At 35.9% G+C, this 20,457-nt stretch overlaps 1 protein-coding gene across 1 annotated transcript in view; it reads left to right on the top strand.

The window, feature by feature from the left end:
- The window catches only part of LOC104076151 (calcium-dependent secretion activator 2), a gene marked incomplete at its 5' end in the record, with an annotated part of 85,399 nt that overhangs the window by 9,974 nt on the left and 54,968 nt on the right, over positions 1 to 20,457 (top strand). Inside the window, 3 exons of the mRNA XM_009576915.1 lie at positions 7,346 to 7,449; positions 9,024 to 9,032; positions 11,059 to 11,215. Of these exons, the coding sequence (XP_009575210.1) occupies positions 7,346 to 7,449; positions 9,024 to 9,032; positions 11,059 to 11,215 (270 nt within the window). The remainder of the gene's footprint in view (positions 1 to 7,345; positions 7,450 to 9,023; positions 9,033 to 11,058; positions 11,216 to 20,457) is intronic.

The following is a 20,457-nucleotide window of genomic DNA, read 5'->3' as shown; positions in this document are numbered from 1 at the left end:
TTGTATCATCTTAGGAGCCTTTCTCTATTAAATTTTGAATTCTGCCTTTTTGAACACTGGTGACCAGAACTGTGCAGTCATCCCCATGAGATGCCTTACACAGTACTAGTAGTACTATTATACCAGAAACGCTTAATCTAATATACTCAAGGAACACTTGTCTTTTCATATCTATATCATGCTTGGGGCACACAGCCATTCTGTGAAAAGTAAATACAACCCAGTCTTCAGAGTTTTGATCATTTCGAGCTGATGAGTTCCCAGTTTATAGCAAATGTTTATTGCTATTCATGTGTCAAAATGTATTGCCCTCCCTCTTAAATTATTAAATTTTGTTTCTCTCTCTCATTCTTTGGAATTATCCAATTATTGTTACTGCATTTTGACCCACTGTCTATAGACAGTGTTTTACAACATTGTCATCGGTGCACGCCTAGTATTTATTCTGAAGTCGTTGGTGAAAATGTTAAGGAAGCTCAGCCCTAAGATGCATCTTCAAGGATTCCTCAAGAAACCTTTCTTTTCTCTTTCTCAATGCTACCCATTGCCTTTCTCTTGAGGCAGCTTCTTTATTCAACGCATAGTTTCTTCTTTAATCCTAATTTTCTTCAGCTTAACTGGTAGTTTTCCCAAGAGGTACAGTATCAAATACCTTTAGTAAAGTCAGAATAGATGAGTGTCCTGGTTTCGGCTGGGATAGGGTTAAATTTCTTGCTAGTGCTGTGTTTTGGGGGGCGGGGAGTGAGTGAGCGGCTGCGTGGTATTTGGCTGCCTGCCAGGTTAAACCACGACAATGAGATCTACTGAATTTCTTTTCCAAGAAAATATCCTATCAGGAAAAGCTACTGCATAAGTCTAGTGCAACCTACCTTTGCAAATCTGTGTTACATTTTATTCTGTTTTCTCTTCATTTTATGTCCTCAATTAGTCATTTCTTCAAAATTTGTTTTAAAATTAATAATTGTCAACATCACTTTGCCCTCCTCCTTACCTGCCAGCATTAGATTTGCTATTGTCATCTTTCAGTAACTCCCTAAAATTTAGAGTCTTAAGATTATTAGATTTTTTAAAAACACTTGTTACTAGGCCTGCATTTTCAAGTGCCAGTTTTCTCTCAGTCTAGGATGTCAGTTATTCAGGTCCCTTCATTATGGAGCTCTTCAGTTTGCCATGTTTGTTACCTCTGAGTTTTATTCCACAGGAACAGAAAGTGCTAAGAACGTTAGTTCTTCCCCTCTTAGAAGAGAAATTAGAAGTGAGGGAAAGGAAGAAAATACCAACTTCTAGTATCTGTGTTGCCAAAACTAGAATACAAAGAATCATAAATTTGGTGCCATTGATCAGTAATTAAAAATTGAGATTTCTTTTCAACTCTGCCTTTTTTATTTTGCTTTTACCTCTTCAAATTTATTGTTCCATTTTTTTTCGAGCTTCACATGAGCCTAAAGATTTCCTTTTTAAAAAAAAGAAAAAACTGTGATTGTCCCATGAAGGTAATTCATGGGAATTCATATAATATAATAAATTTTTAAAAACTGAAAACATTGTGGTGTGACCCACTTTATAAAATGATAGGTTATAGACTAGGAGATGTAAACTCTAACTTTCTACAAATCTCGTAATCTGTCTGTAAATAGGTGATAATAGTAATTAATTTTTAAATTTTTTTTTGTCCCTAGAATTTAAAATCCTATTGAAGTCTTAGAAAGCAATTATGGAAAGACTGGTTTCAACGTCATAATTAAACCTAAATTCCATTATTTATATAAGGCTAGAATTTTTTTTTAATCAGGAGAATATAGGATGTCCTCCCAGATGTCCACTCCTTACTTTTTCATGCAGAATTAATTCTGTGAGAGTTTGCAAGAAAATCCACACAGTCAAATCGAAATTATCCGTGGGTGGATTATCCCAGTTGCGGATTAACTCTGGAGAGTCAGTTCAGGTCTAGTAACATATTAGCTCCAGTTTGTTGATGTTTGTACTGCTTTTGATACAAGTCTAGAAGCAATCTGGCTCATTTCACATGTCAAAAAGTTTGAATTAATGGGCCCTACTGGAGCAGAGTTGGCTCCATACAGCTCAAATTACGATGTATCTATATTACCAAATTATATTATGGCCTGTTTTACTGCAGGGCTTCCCTGTCATCCCCTCTCCATCAATATGAGTTCACTCCCAGGCTCCTATTTGGAGTGAATCAGTCAGATTCCTTGGCAAGAGAGCTGGTATAGAATAAAGGGTAACTCATTTAGGCTCCATGCACTACAATTGGATTTGGAAGGAAGCACATAAGATTTAGGTCTCTCTGCACAATATCCAAACAGGCAATATTTCTTCAGAAACTCCAAAACTTGCTCAGGCCATGCACTGCTGTGTGTGCAGGGCATCCTGGAAGGAGTTGGAGCCAGCAGTCATCGCGTTATCTCCCCTCCTGTGGGTCTAATTCTGGCACACACATAGAAACAAATTAGTTGATGGTCAGACACCTCCATTAGTAGACATCTTGCACTTTCTCCAGGCTTGAATGCTGGTAGTGTTAACGTTACGTAGCACAACAGCTGAGTTGTGTACAACTGCCAGCAACCCGTGCAACAGTTCTGATGAAAATTAAAACAAATGCCAATCGTCTGACATGAAGGATCAAAATGCAAACTGGATGTTCTGTTGCAGTTTGGCATAAAATGAGCTTGACCAACTCCTAAGCTGCAATATCACTGCAGAAATCTCCAGTTGGCTGGATGAGGAGGTATCTGTCGGCCCACCAGGGCTGTGAACCTGGGGTCTCTCTCAGAGTCCTTGGCCGTGGAGGGACGTGATGGTCCAAGGGAGCAGCCGTTCTCAAGTGTCACATGACTACTTGCCTGGTTTTCCAATATCCCTGCCATTGGTCTGTGGGAGATCCTCTGACCTGGAGGCAGGTTGGCTCTCCTGAGTGTCTTGGTCTGGATATGCTTTTTTGAAGAAAAGGAGGAAGGATGAAATACTGGACAGGGAAGAACAGTAAGGGATATATGCTGTGCCATGGGCGGGGAAGACTGGCAGGCCAGAGACAGGTACCTCCCAGCTGCACTGTGCTCATACCCCAGGAGGAGAATCACCTCTTTAATCAACAGATTCCTGTGCTCAGCAAATGCCAAGGAGAAATTAAATACACACATTTAACAGCTTACATGCTGGGGAGAAAAAGAAAGAGGTGAATTGTACATTTATCTTAAAGGATAAACTCTTTTCTGGAAAGCAAGCTTGAGTTAGGTTTTAGACATACTGATGTTAGGTTTTGGCCATACTGATGGGCTCAAGAAAGGAGAATGGGCAGAAGTTCTCTGACCTGCGTGACACAGGAGGTCAGACTGGATGATCTGACAGTTCCTTCTGGCCCTAGGCTCTATCAGTCTGTGAAGCAGTCACCTTTTCATTTCAGTAGCGTTTTAGTCAGTTAGTTAACTTAGCTCATTTAACAATGTTTTCTTGGTATGTATGTGACTCACTGATACTGTGTACTTGAGAAAGCATCCATTATTTGCAAAACCTGGCTTGCTTTTTCATTTTGGCAAAATGTGAAGCTGAAAACAGATGATTGATGGCTTTTTCTGTTTATTTTCTAAAAGATGTCAAGCAGCATATTTACTGATTCAACTCCTGCTGCAACTTGTTAGTTTGAGCAGTGTAAACACATCTTAACAACCCTTAGTAATTGTGGGGAGAAAGACATCATGAATGTAATGAAAACTGACAGCACTGATTTCCATTCCTGTAATTTTTTTACACTTATAAAGACAAGCACAGTATTTTGCTCAGATGTTTGGAGGTTTTAAAACTTCCAGATAATGGTTTATTGGTACTCATATTTCAAATATACTACCTGTTTGGCAAAAAAAAGTTAATATTTAGTTCTTTTTCTCTCAAATTACTTCATGGCCCCTTGTTTATACACCCGTGTAAATGGTGGTTATCCATAACATATATTTGCTAGATTTTGGAAAGAGAAAGGTCATTAGATACAGAGAAAAAAGACTAGCTGATGTGGTAACTTACAGATGGAAATGGAAGCTTTAGCTGAAGCCTAAGCGAAATGTAGGGAAGCATATGCTATCCAAATGAAATTGCATGTATTGATTTATTCTGTGAATAAGTAAAAGACAACAAAATTAGAGAGATTTGTCCAAGGATGCAGAGTGAGTGCAATTATCCGCCACCTTTCTTATCAATAAATATTTTTAAGTATTATCGAAAGTTGTATGAAGCATCAAAAGTAATTTGCATATTTTTAGCAAGTAGTAAATAGTTTCGGAGTAAACTAGTAAATAGTAAATAGCATGGGGAATTTCATGGAAACTTGAAACTAGAATTCATTGAGCCTAATCTGTCCCACATTTTTAGTCATTCCTGCCATGAAACATCATTCAGAAACTTGCCGTACTCACCTCAAAGGGAAATTTACAGTTTTCATCTTCTTTTTCCCCCTAAACACACTAATCTTATTGAAAAAAGTATCCCTGAACATTAGTCCCATAATGACTGAAATCCTTGCAATTTCTGGCTTAAATCATTTGTCGTGGCTGATTCATTTTTATGCCAGCATCATCCCTGATCATAAGTAGGTCTTCTCCTTCCCAAACGTTCCCACTGTGGCAGCACTTCTGATCCCCTCTTTCATCCTTCATTTTATTAAGCTTATTATGCCTTTCAAACAAACAAACAAACAAAACCAGACTCTCCATTCAATGTCATTTCTGATGGAAATTCAGAATTCTTCTCCTTTCAATGCCATTTCTGATCAAAATCCATCACTTCAACAGAGATGACCAGAACTGCATTTCCTCAGTGCCTTGCTCAATGGATTTAATACTCCCCGAGACCGTGTTTCTCTTTGTCATGATCTCATCACAGTGGTGGTTCAGGATAATCTTGCAGTTAGCTAGTAAATCTATGGTCTTTCTCCTGCTCTCCCTACTGATAATGATGTCTGTTCAATAGCCATTTTTAGGCTATCTTGAGCTTATTCCAGATGTGGAATAAGTGAACTTACTCCAATGCGAAAATGCAACATCAGATTCAATATAATTATTAGAATTACTTTCTCATTAATTCTAGGATATGGTTTTTTAATAGTTTACAGCTTATTTAGTTTCATTAGGAACAAATGCAGTTATGCATGCAATTATTTTATTTACTTGGTTAGTGGTAAGGTCTATGAAGATCAGGCTGAATTTGTAATAAAATGAGTTGTTTATGCTGAAATCAGATGTGCCAGTCATACTTTGTATTAATATCACTGGTTTATTCCTAAGACTCATTGACATCAGTGATACTGATGGTGATGTATCAGCTGTATGAATAGTACTTGCTGTGTCCCTTGCTACTTCAGGGAGGGGAGGACACTGACCACTAGAGGAAACAGCAGTTTCAGTCCAGGATAAGCATAGAAACCACTGTTTAAGTCTGAATCCCATAGTAATGTTTATACTATAACCAAAATAATAGGGGCTGGATCAATCCTTTCTAATCTCACTTGACATAATACATTAATATGGTTGTGGTTACATTCATATAATTGTTCTACAGTATCAAATTTGCAAATTCAGTACAGTATTAATAAACATGATCTTGACATTGTGAATGTAGTTTTGTGTCCTGGTGTACTTGGTCCATGTTCATACAATAACTCTTTCTTGAGTTAGATTGTGGTTTTGGAAATCATGTTATTTGAACATGTCTGCTCATGTGGTCTATTTTAATGAGCTTTGCAAATTTGTTTATAGTTGCTTCAGTAACTAATTTGCCTGCTTTGTTTTTTGCATGAAGATAATGTGTTTTTGTAGTAACCTTTAAGAAGATGTTTGTCAGATGTTCTAATCCAATGTTTGTTCAAAAATTGCATTAAAGCTATATATTTCATCAAGGTACTATGCATCAGTCTGTTAGTGCTGAAGACAAGTGCTGGACAGGGTCACCTGCCTTTAAGATGTCTGAAAAGTTGTTTTGACTTGCCAGAAATGTTAAGTGTTAAAAATACTTAGTGCATGCAGTTTGATATTCTTACTGACACCAGGGAGATTATGTAAGCTTTTTAATTAATCTGCTAATGGCCTATGTAATGATGAATGCATAAAGTGGGAAAGAAATGTCAGCAAAATTTTCTGCATATGAAGATGTGTATTCATGTGATTTGCTATTCATGTGATCCATGAGTATGCACAGAAAATGAGAAAATAGGATTCCTGAGAGCCTCACTCACCTTGTGTTGTCAGCTTCGTAGGTCCTCTGCAAACCGGTTAATGTGATCATACTTTATATGTGATTATATTGTACAACATAATTTCCATCCCATTGTTTATGCTCAGGGATAAGAGCTTTGTTAGGTAAACAAGCTCAGATAGCTAATACTGAAGTTATTCCAAATGATACAAATTAAGTAGTTGGACAAATTACTTTCACTGGTTAAACTATGATTGTAAAAAAATTCAATTCGTCCCTTCCCTTATCTCACATGATTCCTCCTGCAATCTAGTCCTACGAATTTTTTTTTATTGAAAAATAAACTGAGTTTAATTGCCCTGTAAGAGTTTTAGTTACATTTGTTTTACCTTTGTTGTTTGCTTTCTTTTGGAAGTCTCCTCTGTAGAATGGGTGATCTTCATGTCATTTGTAACTTTTACATTTGTCTTTGTTTTCTTTTATGTGGAATTGTAGTAGGTTTGTGTCAATTCTGTTATAACTTCTTTATTTTATAGTGCTACTTTTCAGTACCGAAAAGTACTGAAAAGAATGCAGATACACTCTTGTTGCTGAATAGCAGGTAGAAAGTTAGTTATTTGAATAATTATTGTACTTTTCTTATTTTTAAATATGCCTAACATGTAGTGTCCTATTTAGATTAAACATTTGGAATTTTTGACTGCTGCAAAATGCATGAATCTTGCAGATGATAGTAATGAGTCATCTAGCGAGAACGGCATTGTACTGACGGTACAATAACAAAAAAGGTCTCTAGTGTCTGCTGTCTTTGTACATCTGACCTTCAAGAGAATTAGAACTTGCTTGTTGCAGAAGTTGAGCATCTAATATATTGATGCACCTGTTAGTTCTCGCATATTAAATTGGATAATGTTTATAATGATCGGTGATTCTTTTGTGAATTAAATATTTTCTCTTCCTAGTGATCTGGACATTCAGCTGCATTTACTTGTATTAAAGGATTCTCCTTAACATGTGAAATTGCTTACACTTCAAGAAATTGTAACTTGGCACCAATCCCATTCCTTTCTGACATTGTTTTCTCTTACTATTGAATCTTATTTTTAACTAAAGCAATTTTTATTTGCATTTTATATTCATATAGAGACCATGAACCAAGCAACACCAGCTAGAAAACTGGAAGAGGTTCTTCACCTTGCAGAACTCTGTATCGAAGTATTGCAGCAAAATGAAGAACATCATTCAGAGGTGAGGCTGTACCTGCATTTGCTGTAGAGAATGGTTTGTTCCTAGATTTTTTCTCCCCTGATGTGAAGCAATTCTGTCAAGAAACATTTTAGCTTTACTTTCTGACATATGTTTAAGGCAGTTCACATTTACAGAGGAATAAGAGACTTGATGCTTACGAAAAGTGAAGTGAAATAAAACTCTACTTGAATTCGCTTGAATGAACTGTAGGTTTAGAAATGAAAATTAAAGAGCATAAAATAGAGAAAGCATCTTTGTGCTGGAGGTGGTGAAATGGTATGGAAAACATTCATAGCCTTACACAGTTGTTCCTTCCAACTTTTCACCCCTCATTCAAAACAGAAAGAAAATATAATTGAATACTAGTTTTCATCATGCTGTATGTATCTTGATTTTAATCTAAAAATAATGATGGGTATAATAATCGCATTCACATTGCTTTTCTGTTGATTGGAAAAGTACTGCTTTTAAACTTGCACTTTTTAAAATGACATTATAAGGTAGAAGAAATAAAATAGAACAATTTCATGTTTCTTACTCTCAAGTCTTTTGCTTCATGATACAGAAACCGTAATATTTAGAATATTTAGAATTATAACACCTTTCATATCAAGGAATTACAAAAATAAACTTGACCAGGTACACACAATTGTATATATTATTAACATTTAATTAATAAATATAGTTTTCTAAGGTTCAGGAAATTGTTTTAAAAATGTTATCAAAAAACTCAATAAATATTTTTGAGGAAAATATGTGAAGGGATAAACATGATTTATATATATAGTTATAAATATGATCATTCAAAACATCTGGTTTTGTATCACACTATGGAATCTAGTTTTTAGCTTACATCTGTCATGTGTGAACTTGTTATAGATGTTTTATCCTATACTGAAGAAACAGCTGTTTCAATGATTTGAAATTAATTCCCTGGAGGTCCTGTTCTACACTACTGTTGCCACTGTGTTACTCTGTAATGATTACTTAATAAAATGTATATAGTGTTGTCTTTGTCTTTTGAGGCCCGGCATTACTGTAAGAATATTAGACTTCTGTGGAAAAGAACACAGAAGAAACATATCAAATGATACATGTATGATTAAACATCTCTGTTCAAAGATTACTTTCCATACTACTTATTGCAGTCAGAGATGTGATATATTTTTCATAAGGGTAAATATATTGCATATGCCCTCAGAAAAGTCAATTCAGCAAAAGTTTCCAATCTAATCCAAGACAGCTTGAAAAGAATAAAGATAATTTTAAAATTATTTTCACCTTCCTTCCTTCATGTAATAAATGTTCCATTTTACTGAAATTTATAGACCATGCAGAATTTCAATATTAAAATATATCTGAGAAAAAGATCACAAAACTATACATTCCCTACTCAAAACTGAAGATTAAGTATGGTGACTCACATCATAATGTTAATTAAATGTTCAGTGTTTGATGGTGCAGTTGATGAAAAGGATCAGTAATCTCTAAAATAGTATATCACATTTTTTAATGCTAGTTTTTTTTTTTTTTTTTTAATTCATAACACTTCCAAATTTCTGGGATTCCCAAAGGGAAGAGAGGTATGTGATTCCTGATGAACTAAACATTATTTTTCACTGTTTATAGCATGGAACTGTGCATTGAATGTGTAGCATAAATTGTCCTGATGATTTCTGGTGTTGTATTGCCACATTTGTTTGTCTTTCTAGAATCTAAGAACTTCAGTCTTCCTTTAATCCGATCAATGTTTTTGTTCTCTTAGAATGTGTGTCACCAATTGCTAATTGCCTTTAGCCTGTTTTCATATTATCCACAATGACTGAACCACTATCTTAGCTGTAGTATTTGTTTTTCTATTCTTCTTCCTTGCTGCCTAAGCAATGATGGGTAGTTCTTGAGAAGGTCAGAAGAATTTCTGTCTGGCTTCAAAGTGTCATTTGCAAAGGGGAAGAAGATGGAAAGAAAATGTGCTGGTTTTCTGTTTTTGGTTTTGCTTTGTTTGTTTTGAGTAATGGACACCTATACATTTCTTTGCTTCTTTCTTTATTTCTTTGCATTTAGTTATTTTCTAGGGTAAGGAGTCTGTTCCTTTAATGAGCTCCCATTTAGACAGGATTTACTAATGAGAAACTTATTCAAGTTTGAGCAATAAGACTCCATTTCAAACTCTTGCCAAAATTTTTGAAGTGTCATCTGTCCTTTTCACTATGGTGCCAATCAGCATCCTTCAATCCTGACACTGCAACATACAAAGTACTTTTCAGTAATAGCAGAGGATGCACAGCATTTCTTTAAAACCTCTCACCAATTCATCTTTTCTCCATTTGCCCCATGTCAAAAAGAATTATAGGCAGTCATCAGAAAGGCCAGGATGCAAAAACATATTTGTAGACCACTTTTCAGAAGTTGTCTTTTATTTGATGCCTTTCAGGCCTCAGTACATAATTCTGCATTACCTAGGACCTGCATTTCAGAAATGCAAGTAAGGATTTCTATGACTTTATTTGAAGTTGTGGGAACTCAGCACTTGTATAGATCAAGCTACATATGTCCCATGCTGGTAACTCAAAAATATTCAAAACGAGATATTCAAAATGAGGGGCGTAAGTTTGAAAGCAAAGACATTTTCTTATCTAGTATGTGTAGGTATTTCTCACTGTCAGATATCTTCATGAACTCTGAGCAAAACACTCTCAGCAGTATGTGATATTCATCCTATTTCATAAGCTCACTTCACCTTCATCTTTAACTCTACGATCATACAGCTCCCTCTGATCCAATATTCAGCTTCAATACTGACCTTTCAAAGCCTAGATTTAAGTGACAGTAAAAAGGTACAAGAGTTATATGTGAAGCATTCTATAATGTGGAGCTGGCTTTACTTGCTGACACACTATTTTTCACAGATTTCTTCTCTTCTTTTAAGCTAAGATTACCTAAGAATCTAAATTTTTACCGAAGAAAACTGTGTATTCCAACATGTTGTTAAGTTACTGAAAATTAATATAGACATTAGTGAATTTCTGAAGATGTATTTATAGCATTTGTCGAAGGAAAACTGGCTGCCTTCCTCAGAAGAAGCTGACATCTTTAAGGCAAAAATAGGAAATAAAAAGCGCTCTCTATCTATTAAAAAAACCCTTAGGCTTCAAGGAATAAGATTTCACACTAAAACCATCCCCTCTGATTAACAAATGAGTGCAAAACGGGTTCACAAGAATTTATTTGAAAAATAAATTAATCTGATTACTTACAGCCTTAGAATTGAATGAAATCAAAAAGAAGCATATACAGTAATTTTTCAAGGCTGAGGCCTTCATTCTTTTCTTTGCTCTCTGGTAAAAAGAGTTGCACGGATTTATACTCCTTTTTTGACTTTTTGTGTTACTTTTTTTTTCTGATTATATCATCTTTCCTAGCATAATCTATTTGATTTCTTACATTTTTGATGCAAGGTTTTATAAAATATTTTCACATTTTTCACTTGGCCTGTTCATCCTCCCCAAATGAGATAGGACATGAAGTGACATATCCAAATGTATTTTGCCATAGTTACAACACATCTCTTTGCTTTATGACTCGTGTTTAGTAATTGTATTTTTGCAGGCATTCGCTTGGTGGCCAGAATTATTGGCTGAGCACGCAGAGAAGTTTTTGTCTCTTTATTCTGTTGATATGGATTCAGCACTCGAGGCACAGCCGCAGGACTCCTGGGACAGCTTCCCTCTTTTTCAGCTGCTGAATAACGCCCTCAGAAATGACAGTAAGATCTTAAATTTTTTACCTGTTGTGTGCATAAGATTTTTCAATATGCCCACACCTTAGACATGTATTTCTAATTAATATAATTCTCAAAATAAAAGTGACAGTGCCCACGTTTATGATACATATCCTGGTGCTCCATTTCTTGGAAGTTGAGCAGTTTCCCTCTATCCTTGCACCATGTCAGTCCTTATTCTGGCGATCCTTTAACCATTCAGTATCACAAATTGCTCAGTTTTAAATCAATGATTTACAAGCAGCATAATATGTATTTAATATTTCATGTTTAATCTATACTGCTTAAATAAAATTGTAGTTAATACTGCTTCTGAGCCTTCATGTAAACTACTTTCAGACTAGTTATGTCTATAAAGGTATTGTAGGCTTAGTGTGAATGGGGTGAGATACACACAACAAATCAGAGTGTTATTTTCACTCGGTGTATTATTGTATCATTATTTGAGTGGAGAACAAAATTTGAGGTAGCTGTGTTATCTTGCTTTTATTCATCTTTGAAGAGCTAATTTTCTTTTTTTTTTTGTAATAGTTAAGTGATCTCCTAGGCCAGTTTTGTATGAAAAGGATTTTAATAATGGAATTAAGGAAATAACAAAAAAAAATTTATTAGATGCTATTTTAAAAACATTGAATTGCACCTTATTTTGTGAACAAGTAATTTCTCCTAACATTTTAAGGCATCATAATGAAAAAAATATATTTGTGCTACATTTTTATGTTTACTCATATTCTATTTTAAAACAATGAGAAAATGACCCACTGGGTTTTTTTATTATTTTGGAGATACGAATGCTATTTTTATTCAATGATTCAAGTTATCCCAAAATTTGATTTTTTTATTATAAATACAAGAAATCATTTTTAACTCTTCCTGGAAAATTCATTTCATTTCTGTGGAAGTTCAATAGCTTATAAGAATTTTAGCTCCATGTATGGAAACTGCTTGACTGAAAGAATGGAAAACAGTATTCAAGAACTTTTCTCCAAGGTTACACATATTCCAACCTATATTATTTGTCATTGTATTATTGTTAACTTTAGCTGCCAAGTGTTTATTGAAATACATATGTTGTCTAAGTATAGTACCTGTTGGCCACAGCACCATATCATGAAATGGAGCAACTAGCAAATGTACGATTCACTGTAACACGATGGATGACAAACTTCATGGAGGGAAAGGGGCAAATGGACAGGGACACTAAACTAAAGCTGAATCTTAAACAGGATTGTTGAAAGTCACTGTTATTGCACCACGTTGGATGTGGTCTAGGACAGAGCGAAAGAACATTAACATCCAGTCTTAGAGGTCTCTTTTCATTAATTATGTTTCCATACCCTGACATTTAGCAATACATGAAATACCATATTCCTGATGATTTCTTTTTTCACATGTTATCCTAGTGAAAGAAAATGTATCTGTTAGTGTTTCCCTTAGTTTGTTTTTAAGATATTCATGAATGTTTCATCTGGATCCCTTGTTGGTCGAACTGCAACTACAGAAACATATTAAAATTGCCATGCTGGTGGTAATTTAAACTCGATTTAGAAGGCTACTGGGAAGGGTGTAGGAATTACTCGATCTTGGGGCCGATCTCATAAGAGTTAGACTCCTGCCAGGTGGGTTCTGCATTACTTGAAGTGGGTGTCTGATTATCTATAATCCAGATTAAAAATCTGAAGCCTGTATTCAGGTGTCTTTCCTACCATCTTACATTTTCAATTTAGGAAGCACTTCTCTAGTTGTGACATCACGTGTACTTAAAACAATTATTTGGTTTCTGAAAACTGTGGAGGTGTTTTACAGTAGTCTCACCAGAAGGATTTGTGGCATCAGTTTTAACTACGTTATTGTGTCATTTGTGTTCCTTTGCACTTTGTTTCCAACCCAAGAGAAGTGATAGAAACAAATAAGGGTTGTCCTCATGTGCAAAGAGGTTGCTGGTAGACTACTGATTTTTCTTTCCTTAAAAGATTAAATGGATAATAATGCTAAATGATTAAAACAGCCTTAGGAAAGACATTTTATGAAAACTTTCATGTCAAAGCAATTATTAGAAAGATTGTAAAACCTTAACTGAGGGATACGAAACGACTGCTGTATGAAATGTCACACCTGTATACCAATTTCAGTAATTCCCTAATGGTAATAGATATAGTAAATGACAGTTTCTGGCAAGTGAAAGCCATCTGGAAAATTATACACTTTTTTTCCCAGAACTATTGGAAAGCAACTGTGGAAATTAGTCACCTTTTAATCGGTGGATATGTTAGCAAGTGGCAAGTGACCATTCTACCAAGAACTGATTCCCAAGTGGAACATACCTCAGGGCTTATTCTTTAATTAACAGCCTTTTCACCTTGCAAGTGCATTAAAGCCATTAGAAAGAGCTCCCCATGCTTATATAATCAATTTTACAGTCTTCCAAAATGAAATAAATAATTCTGGCTTTACCCTAAGTGAAAACCTTTTCCTGAAAACTATCATCACCTTCATAAAGATAGATTTAGAAAAAAAATCTAAAAAGGGAAAAACTGGAATGTGGTCTCATGAGGATAAAAAGGCTAGTGTTAATAATTAACAAGGAGAGTGAAGTGGAGTAAATTAGCCATAATAGAGCCCACAGTGACTGGCAAAGTCACCTCTCATTATCAAAAAACTCATTAGGAAATGAAGAGGTGGAAATCCCACTGGGTTATTCTCACTCTCTGGCTATATCAGAGATTACTTTTCAGATTTCTTTCAAATGAAGAACTGTTAGGTCACCATATTGCATATTAGGTTAATCTTCAGTGAAATTTGGAGGACTGACACCTGCGTGTTATTCTATCTCAAGAGCTTTAAATGAGCTCTAAATCTTCAATGCAGGAGTCAGTTTTCACGTAAACCTGACATGAGCGAACTCCTAACAATAAAGAAACAATCTAACATTTACAGCATTAAAGAAAACTTACATGTGAGACTATTTTTATAACTATGTCACTAAAATATAATATTAGAAAAACTGTGAGATAATGAAAATGCATAGTCTTTGCTATTCAAATAATATCAGATGTGTTATTTGACATAGTATACAAAACATTGTACAAGATTCAAGCTGAATACTTCAAAGCCAATATTCATTTAACAATGAGAAAAAAATGCATTTTCCAATACAGCGTATAACTGTTCATGAAGTAAAAGGGGGGAGGAAGGGAGAGTCCTGACTGAAGCTTCACATTTCTATTATGAAGAACTCCATTTTGAGTCACTTTAAGCTTCTCCATTTTTTCTGACCTTATTCCACAACAATTAAGAGTTCATCAGTGAGTTCATCAGTGATTGCTTTCCTGTCAAGTCTAACTGAAGAACTACTTTAAAAAATGGATAGAGGAGTATGATCTTCCTATCCTATAAAATATTTCAGCTTTTCTGACAAGAGCTAACAAATAACAAAACGTGATTTAAAAAATGTCATTTACTGCTGAGATGAGTAATAGATTGTAGATAAATCTGTTGTGATATTTCAAAATGTAAAGGTTTGAAAAAAATATTGTAGCTGCTTTTATAGTATACATTTTAATTATCTCCAAAGTTTCTGTTGTTCATACACAGTTATGCCTGACTGTGTAAAGCTTTGCAGATTTTACGGAGATAACAGTACCCAATATCTCTCTATGATAGCGAAATTATTTTTTCCAGAATTGGGTATTCGTAGAGGGAAGAAGGACATGGCTGTCCCAGGATTGTGCCTTATTTTCTGTAATAACCACATTATTTTTCATTCACAGAACCTATAAATTATGTTATGAAGGGGCCTGCTCTAGAGGGCAATTTACTTTCTGTAATTGTTTAATTATTCAGATTAATCAGGTTTTTAGTGCCTCAAGACAGACATGTATTAATTCTTCTTCATTTAAGATGGTGTCAGAGATAATCTTTTAGTGGCATGTGCCTAGTTACATGAAGTGTCCATATATTTGGCTTATTTTAGAGGTTTTTCAATTGTATATTCAATATTCTGCTTCTTTCCTTGCCAAGTTTTCTTTCCAAGTGTCACTTGCTGACACTAAGTACTGTGCTATTGCTCAGCATTAATGCATTACTACATTGGCACGAATCAGTCAAAACTAGGAGTATTATAAAGTATTATAAACTCATAATCTTCATTTTCCATCAAGTATTACTCAGTGAAATATCTGTGTACCTGCCCTAGCTCAGCCATGGTACACCTGTAGACAGGCTGATGAAGCTGATTTAGGAAAACCAGCACGTTGAGTGTTAGCCTCTTGAAAGCCATTGACATTATCATGGCTATTGATTTAAAACAGGAATTCTCTGATACGTTTTTTCCACTATTGCTGTTGCAAGTAGCGGAGTAGCAAACACCACCAAAGACAGCATCACCTTCCTGCTTTGTTACAGCCTGTGTAACCCTTTTGTACTAGAATTTATTTATAACATCATAGCCCCCATCTTAAACTACAGGGTGGAGATAGAAAACAATTTGGATTTAAGGTAATCAGGCCAAAGTTTATAGCCACACATAAAGATACCTTTCATCAAACCTTACACTTCTTATTAATTGTAGTGGGAAACTTTTCTTAGCTCAGGGACTTAATATTTTTGCTGCTTTGAAATAATAACCTGCCTTCAGGTTAGAGCTACATGTTTTGGTTACTAATACTGAGAGCTAAATCAAACCTTACACTTCTTATTAATTGTAGTGGGAAACTTTTCTTAGCTCAGGGACTTAATATTTTTGCTGCTTTGAAATAATAACCTGACTTCAGGTTAGAGCTACATGTTTTGGTTAGTGATACTGAGAGCTAACTCAAGCTGCATAATTGCTTACCAGAATATCCAATAACCTTTTTGACTGAATGGGCATTTTAGGCAGAAGAAAATTGCGCAATAAGCTGTTTGTGTCACTCTATCTTGTAAAGATTAAGCTCTTTGCAGTTTCATTGCCAAAGTTCTGACGGGGAGGGAAATTTTTACTTCTTAAATAAATTTTCAGCTTGCTTCCATATAGTGCATTTCTAAAATTCACTTTTAAAGTATGTCTTGTATGTAAAAATACACAACCATTTGTATATAAGCTGAGATGCTTGCAATTTTCACCACAATTTAAGTAACTGATTAATAAATGCTCTGTGGAGGCAGAATGTAATATAAACAGGAAATGAATGGAAATAAAAGCTTTCTTTTTTCAGGTTATTGGATGATTTTCAACTGCTGCGAATAGAATATGGAGGCCCAAAGAAATTTCCTTCTTGAAATTTACTGGTTTTATTTTGGATCTAAAAATATGCCAGGAAATCCAAGTGGTGCCTTCCAGAAGATCCCATGGAGAGCAGGATACTTATAGTCTACCAAAGTGCTAATTTTGTCAGTGGAAAAGAGAATCGTGTTAACCTGTGTCATTCTTCCTTTCCTTTATCATAGAGTCATAGAATCATTTACATTGGAAAAGACCTTTCATCAAGTCCAACTGTTAACCTAACACTGCCAAGTCCACCACTAAAACATGTCCCTAAGCACCACACCTACACGTCTTTGAAATACCTCCGGGGATGGTGACTCAACCACTTCCCTGGGCAGCCGGTGTGAATGCTTGACAATGCTTTGAATCTGCAGAAGCTCTTGAGGACAGCTTAACACGCTGACTCCAGGATAACTCCTAAACTTTGCCTGTATAAGCAAAGCAAGCCCCACAGCTTCTGATCTACACAAGCACAGCAGATTCTCTTCTTGCTATTAGAGGAGAAACCTCATTCCGGTGCTGCATTATTAGACTGTAATTTTCATCTCTGGTATTTTCTTGTCATATTTTAATATATTTCAGGTACCTAATATGTAAAAATTGAATAACTTTCATCTTCAACTTCAGTATTTCAATAATTTTTCGTTTGGGGATCTGTTTCTGTTTGGGCAATCCATTTTCCATTAATATTGTATATGCATTAGTTTGCCCTGGCATAGGCTTTCATTTTTTTGTTGTTTGTGTGAATATGAGATGGCTCATATGAAGAGGATGTGGGGTGTCTATATTGACAAGACAATGGAGAATTAAGCTACATAGCTTTGAAGACAAGTGGTAGTTGAGGGATTTGAAGTGTGGCATTTCCTCAAGGATCTCTTGTTTCCCATCTGCTTTGATGCCCAGGTGGTACCTTTTGGCAAGATCAACTCTAATCATAGGGTAGAGTGCCATGAGTCTGCTGATGATACTCAGCTATATCACTTACCCCTGCGCTCTGAGTTCTTTCTCTGCCCTGCAGTAATCCTTGATGGAGATCTCCAGATAGATAAATCAGAGCTGCCATGTCCTCAGCCCTGAGAAAACAGAATGCTCACCGAGTTGTTGATCCGAGACAGCGCTCTCATGTGTGTGCCCACATACAGAGAGATCTCTGTGGAGGTGCAGTCAGATTAAGAGTCTTGGCATCATTTTGGAAAGCTTCACTTCCCTGCAAAGATTGCTGTCAGGATGTTAGGAAAATGATTCAGCTTTTTAAGTTGAAGGCTTTTATTGCCTGTGACTTCTTTAAATTTCATTCTGACTTCGGAATAACAAGAGTCGCCTTCCTGCCCATGAGGCTTTATTACTGTAATTCCCAGAGTAGGACTTGTAGCAGAGCATTTCTGCGGTGTGCTCAGAAAACAGTAAACTACAAGCTCATCCCTGCAAGTAACTGTGATTGCCTGATTAATGCCAGTCCTGCACTGATTCACTATAAAGCAGCAAAATTGACTTAATTGACACAGTTGTATTCTTGTTGTTGTATTTAAGCTCAAAGTTGCCTTGAAAAATCAGCCTAATACGTAGCTTGATACCAGCCACCTTTTGTTTCTCAAAGGCAATGTTCATCAGCTGTTTACTGTGAAACACACGGTGTGTGGGCAAGCTTCCACACCTTTGTGTTAATATCCAAATCCTTCTCAGTTGTTTATTATTGCTGATCACAGATGCTGCAGTTTTAAGATATATAAATATAAGGAAAAATAACACTGGTTTGAGTGCCTGATATATGAATAATTATGCCAGAACTAGCTAGTTAACAAGTAGTTCTATGAGCAGTGTAAATAATGGAGCATGTTTGTAATGGACTCACAGGTGCTCTCAAGGGTGGATTCTCAAGTGTTTAATAAGAGATGAGCCTATGCCGCTGCCTTTTTCTCAGTGGAAACCCTAATAATCTCTGCCTGCTACCTACCTGCCTGTTTTCTTGAAACTTCATATATCTGATATCTCCACCCCTGCGTGTAATATGGTTGAAATAAGCTAAAAGTTTCAAAATTCTTAGCAAAAGAGAGGCAGGTGAACAAAACCAGAGCGAGCTGATCGCATTAGTATTGTCTCCTTAGGTAAAAGTGATTGATACATAATTTCCCATTACTCTACAAGGATGTTTTCAATAAAATAGTTCTTGCTTTCAGATCATTGTATTCAAGGAAAAAAAAATAATACTAGTGTCCAGACATTCAGCAACAAAGGCACTTCCCTGCAATACAAGTAGCAATAGGGAACTGAAACTTGATGACACATTTTCCCCGTAGTTGCCATCTCTCCTAGGTTCAGTTTGTGGTGGACATCATTCAGGAATGGAAGGCAAAGGAGTTTCTGGAAGTTACAGAAATTATTTTCATATGTTATACATGGAGTTGTACCAGTAGTGGAACAGAGGGATTGTAATTTTATGAGATGGTTTCCAGGGTTTTGAGCCCCATGATCCAGCCTTTTCTTCTTAGAAGAGGAAGAAGCCTCCTCAAAATGCGGTTGTGGTACCCATCCAAATCAAGTAAGAAGCCTGGATGCAGGAATAAGTGGGAGGAGAAACCCATAAGAGAATTTAAAACAACAGAATATGGGTGGGAGAAAAGGAGGACAACCAAAATCATGAAAATTTCTCTCTATGGCTCAGCTTGCCTGTGTGATTTCCATGTACACATGGGAATATTCTTACAGGTCCTAATAATAATGCTGGATTAATGGGTGAACACAGACGCATTCAAAACACAAAACTGATACACTCCCTTGGTGGGACAGGACATTAGTGTGCTAAGAGTTAGGATTTGCTAAGAGAACATTTCAGGGAGTACAGGGACAAGCAGTGGTGGTGGCAAACTAATTTTCAAGTTTTAAGTATCTTCAGTTTGCATTGTGTATACAGTTATTCATGCAGTAAATCCCATCTGTGAAGCAGATAATTTTCTACTGCTTATAGCTACTTTACTTTTCTGGAGTAATATGCTTCATGCTTATAGTATGCTCACCAGTCAACTCCATTTCTTATGAAAAGCAAGAGAACACTTCTAGGTGTGTTACATGTTGTCAGCTTTCCTAAGTGCTTTAGGCAACTAGATTTCAGGACTTCCTTTAAATAGTTATAAAACTACAATTGCTGTAAAGTTGGAGATAATCACACCAGAGAATTAGCAAACTTCCAGAAGGGAAATGTAGAGTTAGCGTCCTTTAAAATTTTGCAAGACCGTTGAGAGGGCAGAGGAGAGGCAAGTGTGGCTGCTGGGGCTGAGTTTCATGTGAGCACAGACTGGCTGGGAGGTACGTTTTTTTGTGGGGGTCTTGATGAAGTTTGTCGGGATGGGAAAAGCTAGAATTCTGGTGGTGAGCTCTGGCCTTCGAGAGTTTTATGTATGGACATGCATAGGCATACCAAGACATGTTTTCTGTTCAAGAGCTCATTGAATGTCCTGTGTAGCTATAGGCAGTGATTCAGGACTTTGACAGCTCCCAAGGACACAGAGCAGATGGGTAAACTGTTCTTATTTCCCCAAACACTAATATGTCATATACTGCCTTTTTCCATTAAGCAATCTGGAGGAAATGCTTGTATACCTCTAGATTTTTGCCCATAGCCTAGTGAGGCTGGAATGTTTTACTGTAACTTTTGTTCTTCTTAGCATAAGGAGAATAAAAATAATTGAATGCATTCAAATACTGTTTGTTTGGGTTTGGTTTTTTGTTCTGTCTTGGTGTCTAAGTATTTAACAAAATTGCTAAGGCTTAGATTCAGCAAAGTATGTTACTAATTTTAAGAAGATGCAAAAGTGTTCTGGTTCCACAAAGAACTTCAGTATGTGCCTATTTTTCGTAACAGTGACAGTTTAAAGTGTACTGCAGTGTCCTCATGGAGCACTTCATTTATCTTTTATGAACTGTATTTCCTACACAAGCTGGATCTTGTTCTTAAAATGCTTTTGTGTACTAAAACATTTTAAGA

This window comes from Fulmarus glacialis, unplaced genomic scaffold, assembly GCF_000690835.1.
Source record: "Fulmarus glacialis isolate BGI_N327 unplaced genomic scaffold, ASM69083v1 scaffold264, whole genome shotgun sequence".
NCBI classification, from domain to species: Eukaryota; Metazoa; Chordata; class Aves; order Procellariiformes; family Procellariidae; genus Fulmarus; species Fulmarus glacialis.
The sequence above is the reverse complement of the archived record's forward strand: the minus strand, read 5'-3'. Positions and strand labels throughout refer to the sequence as shown.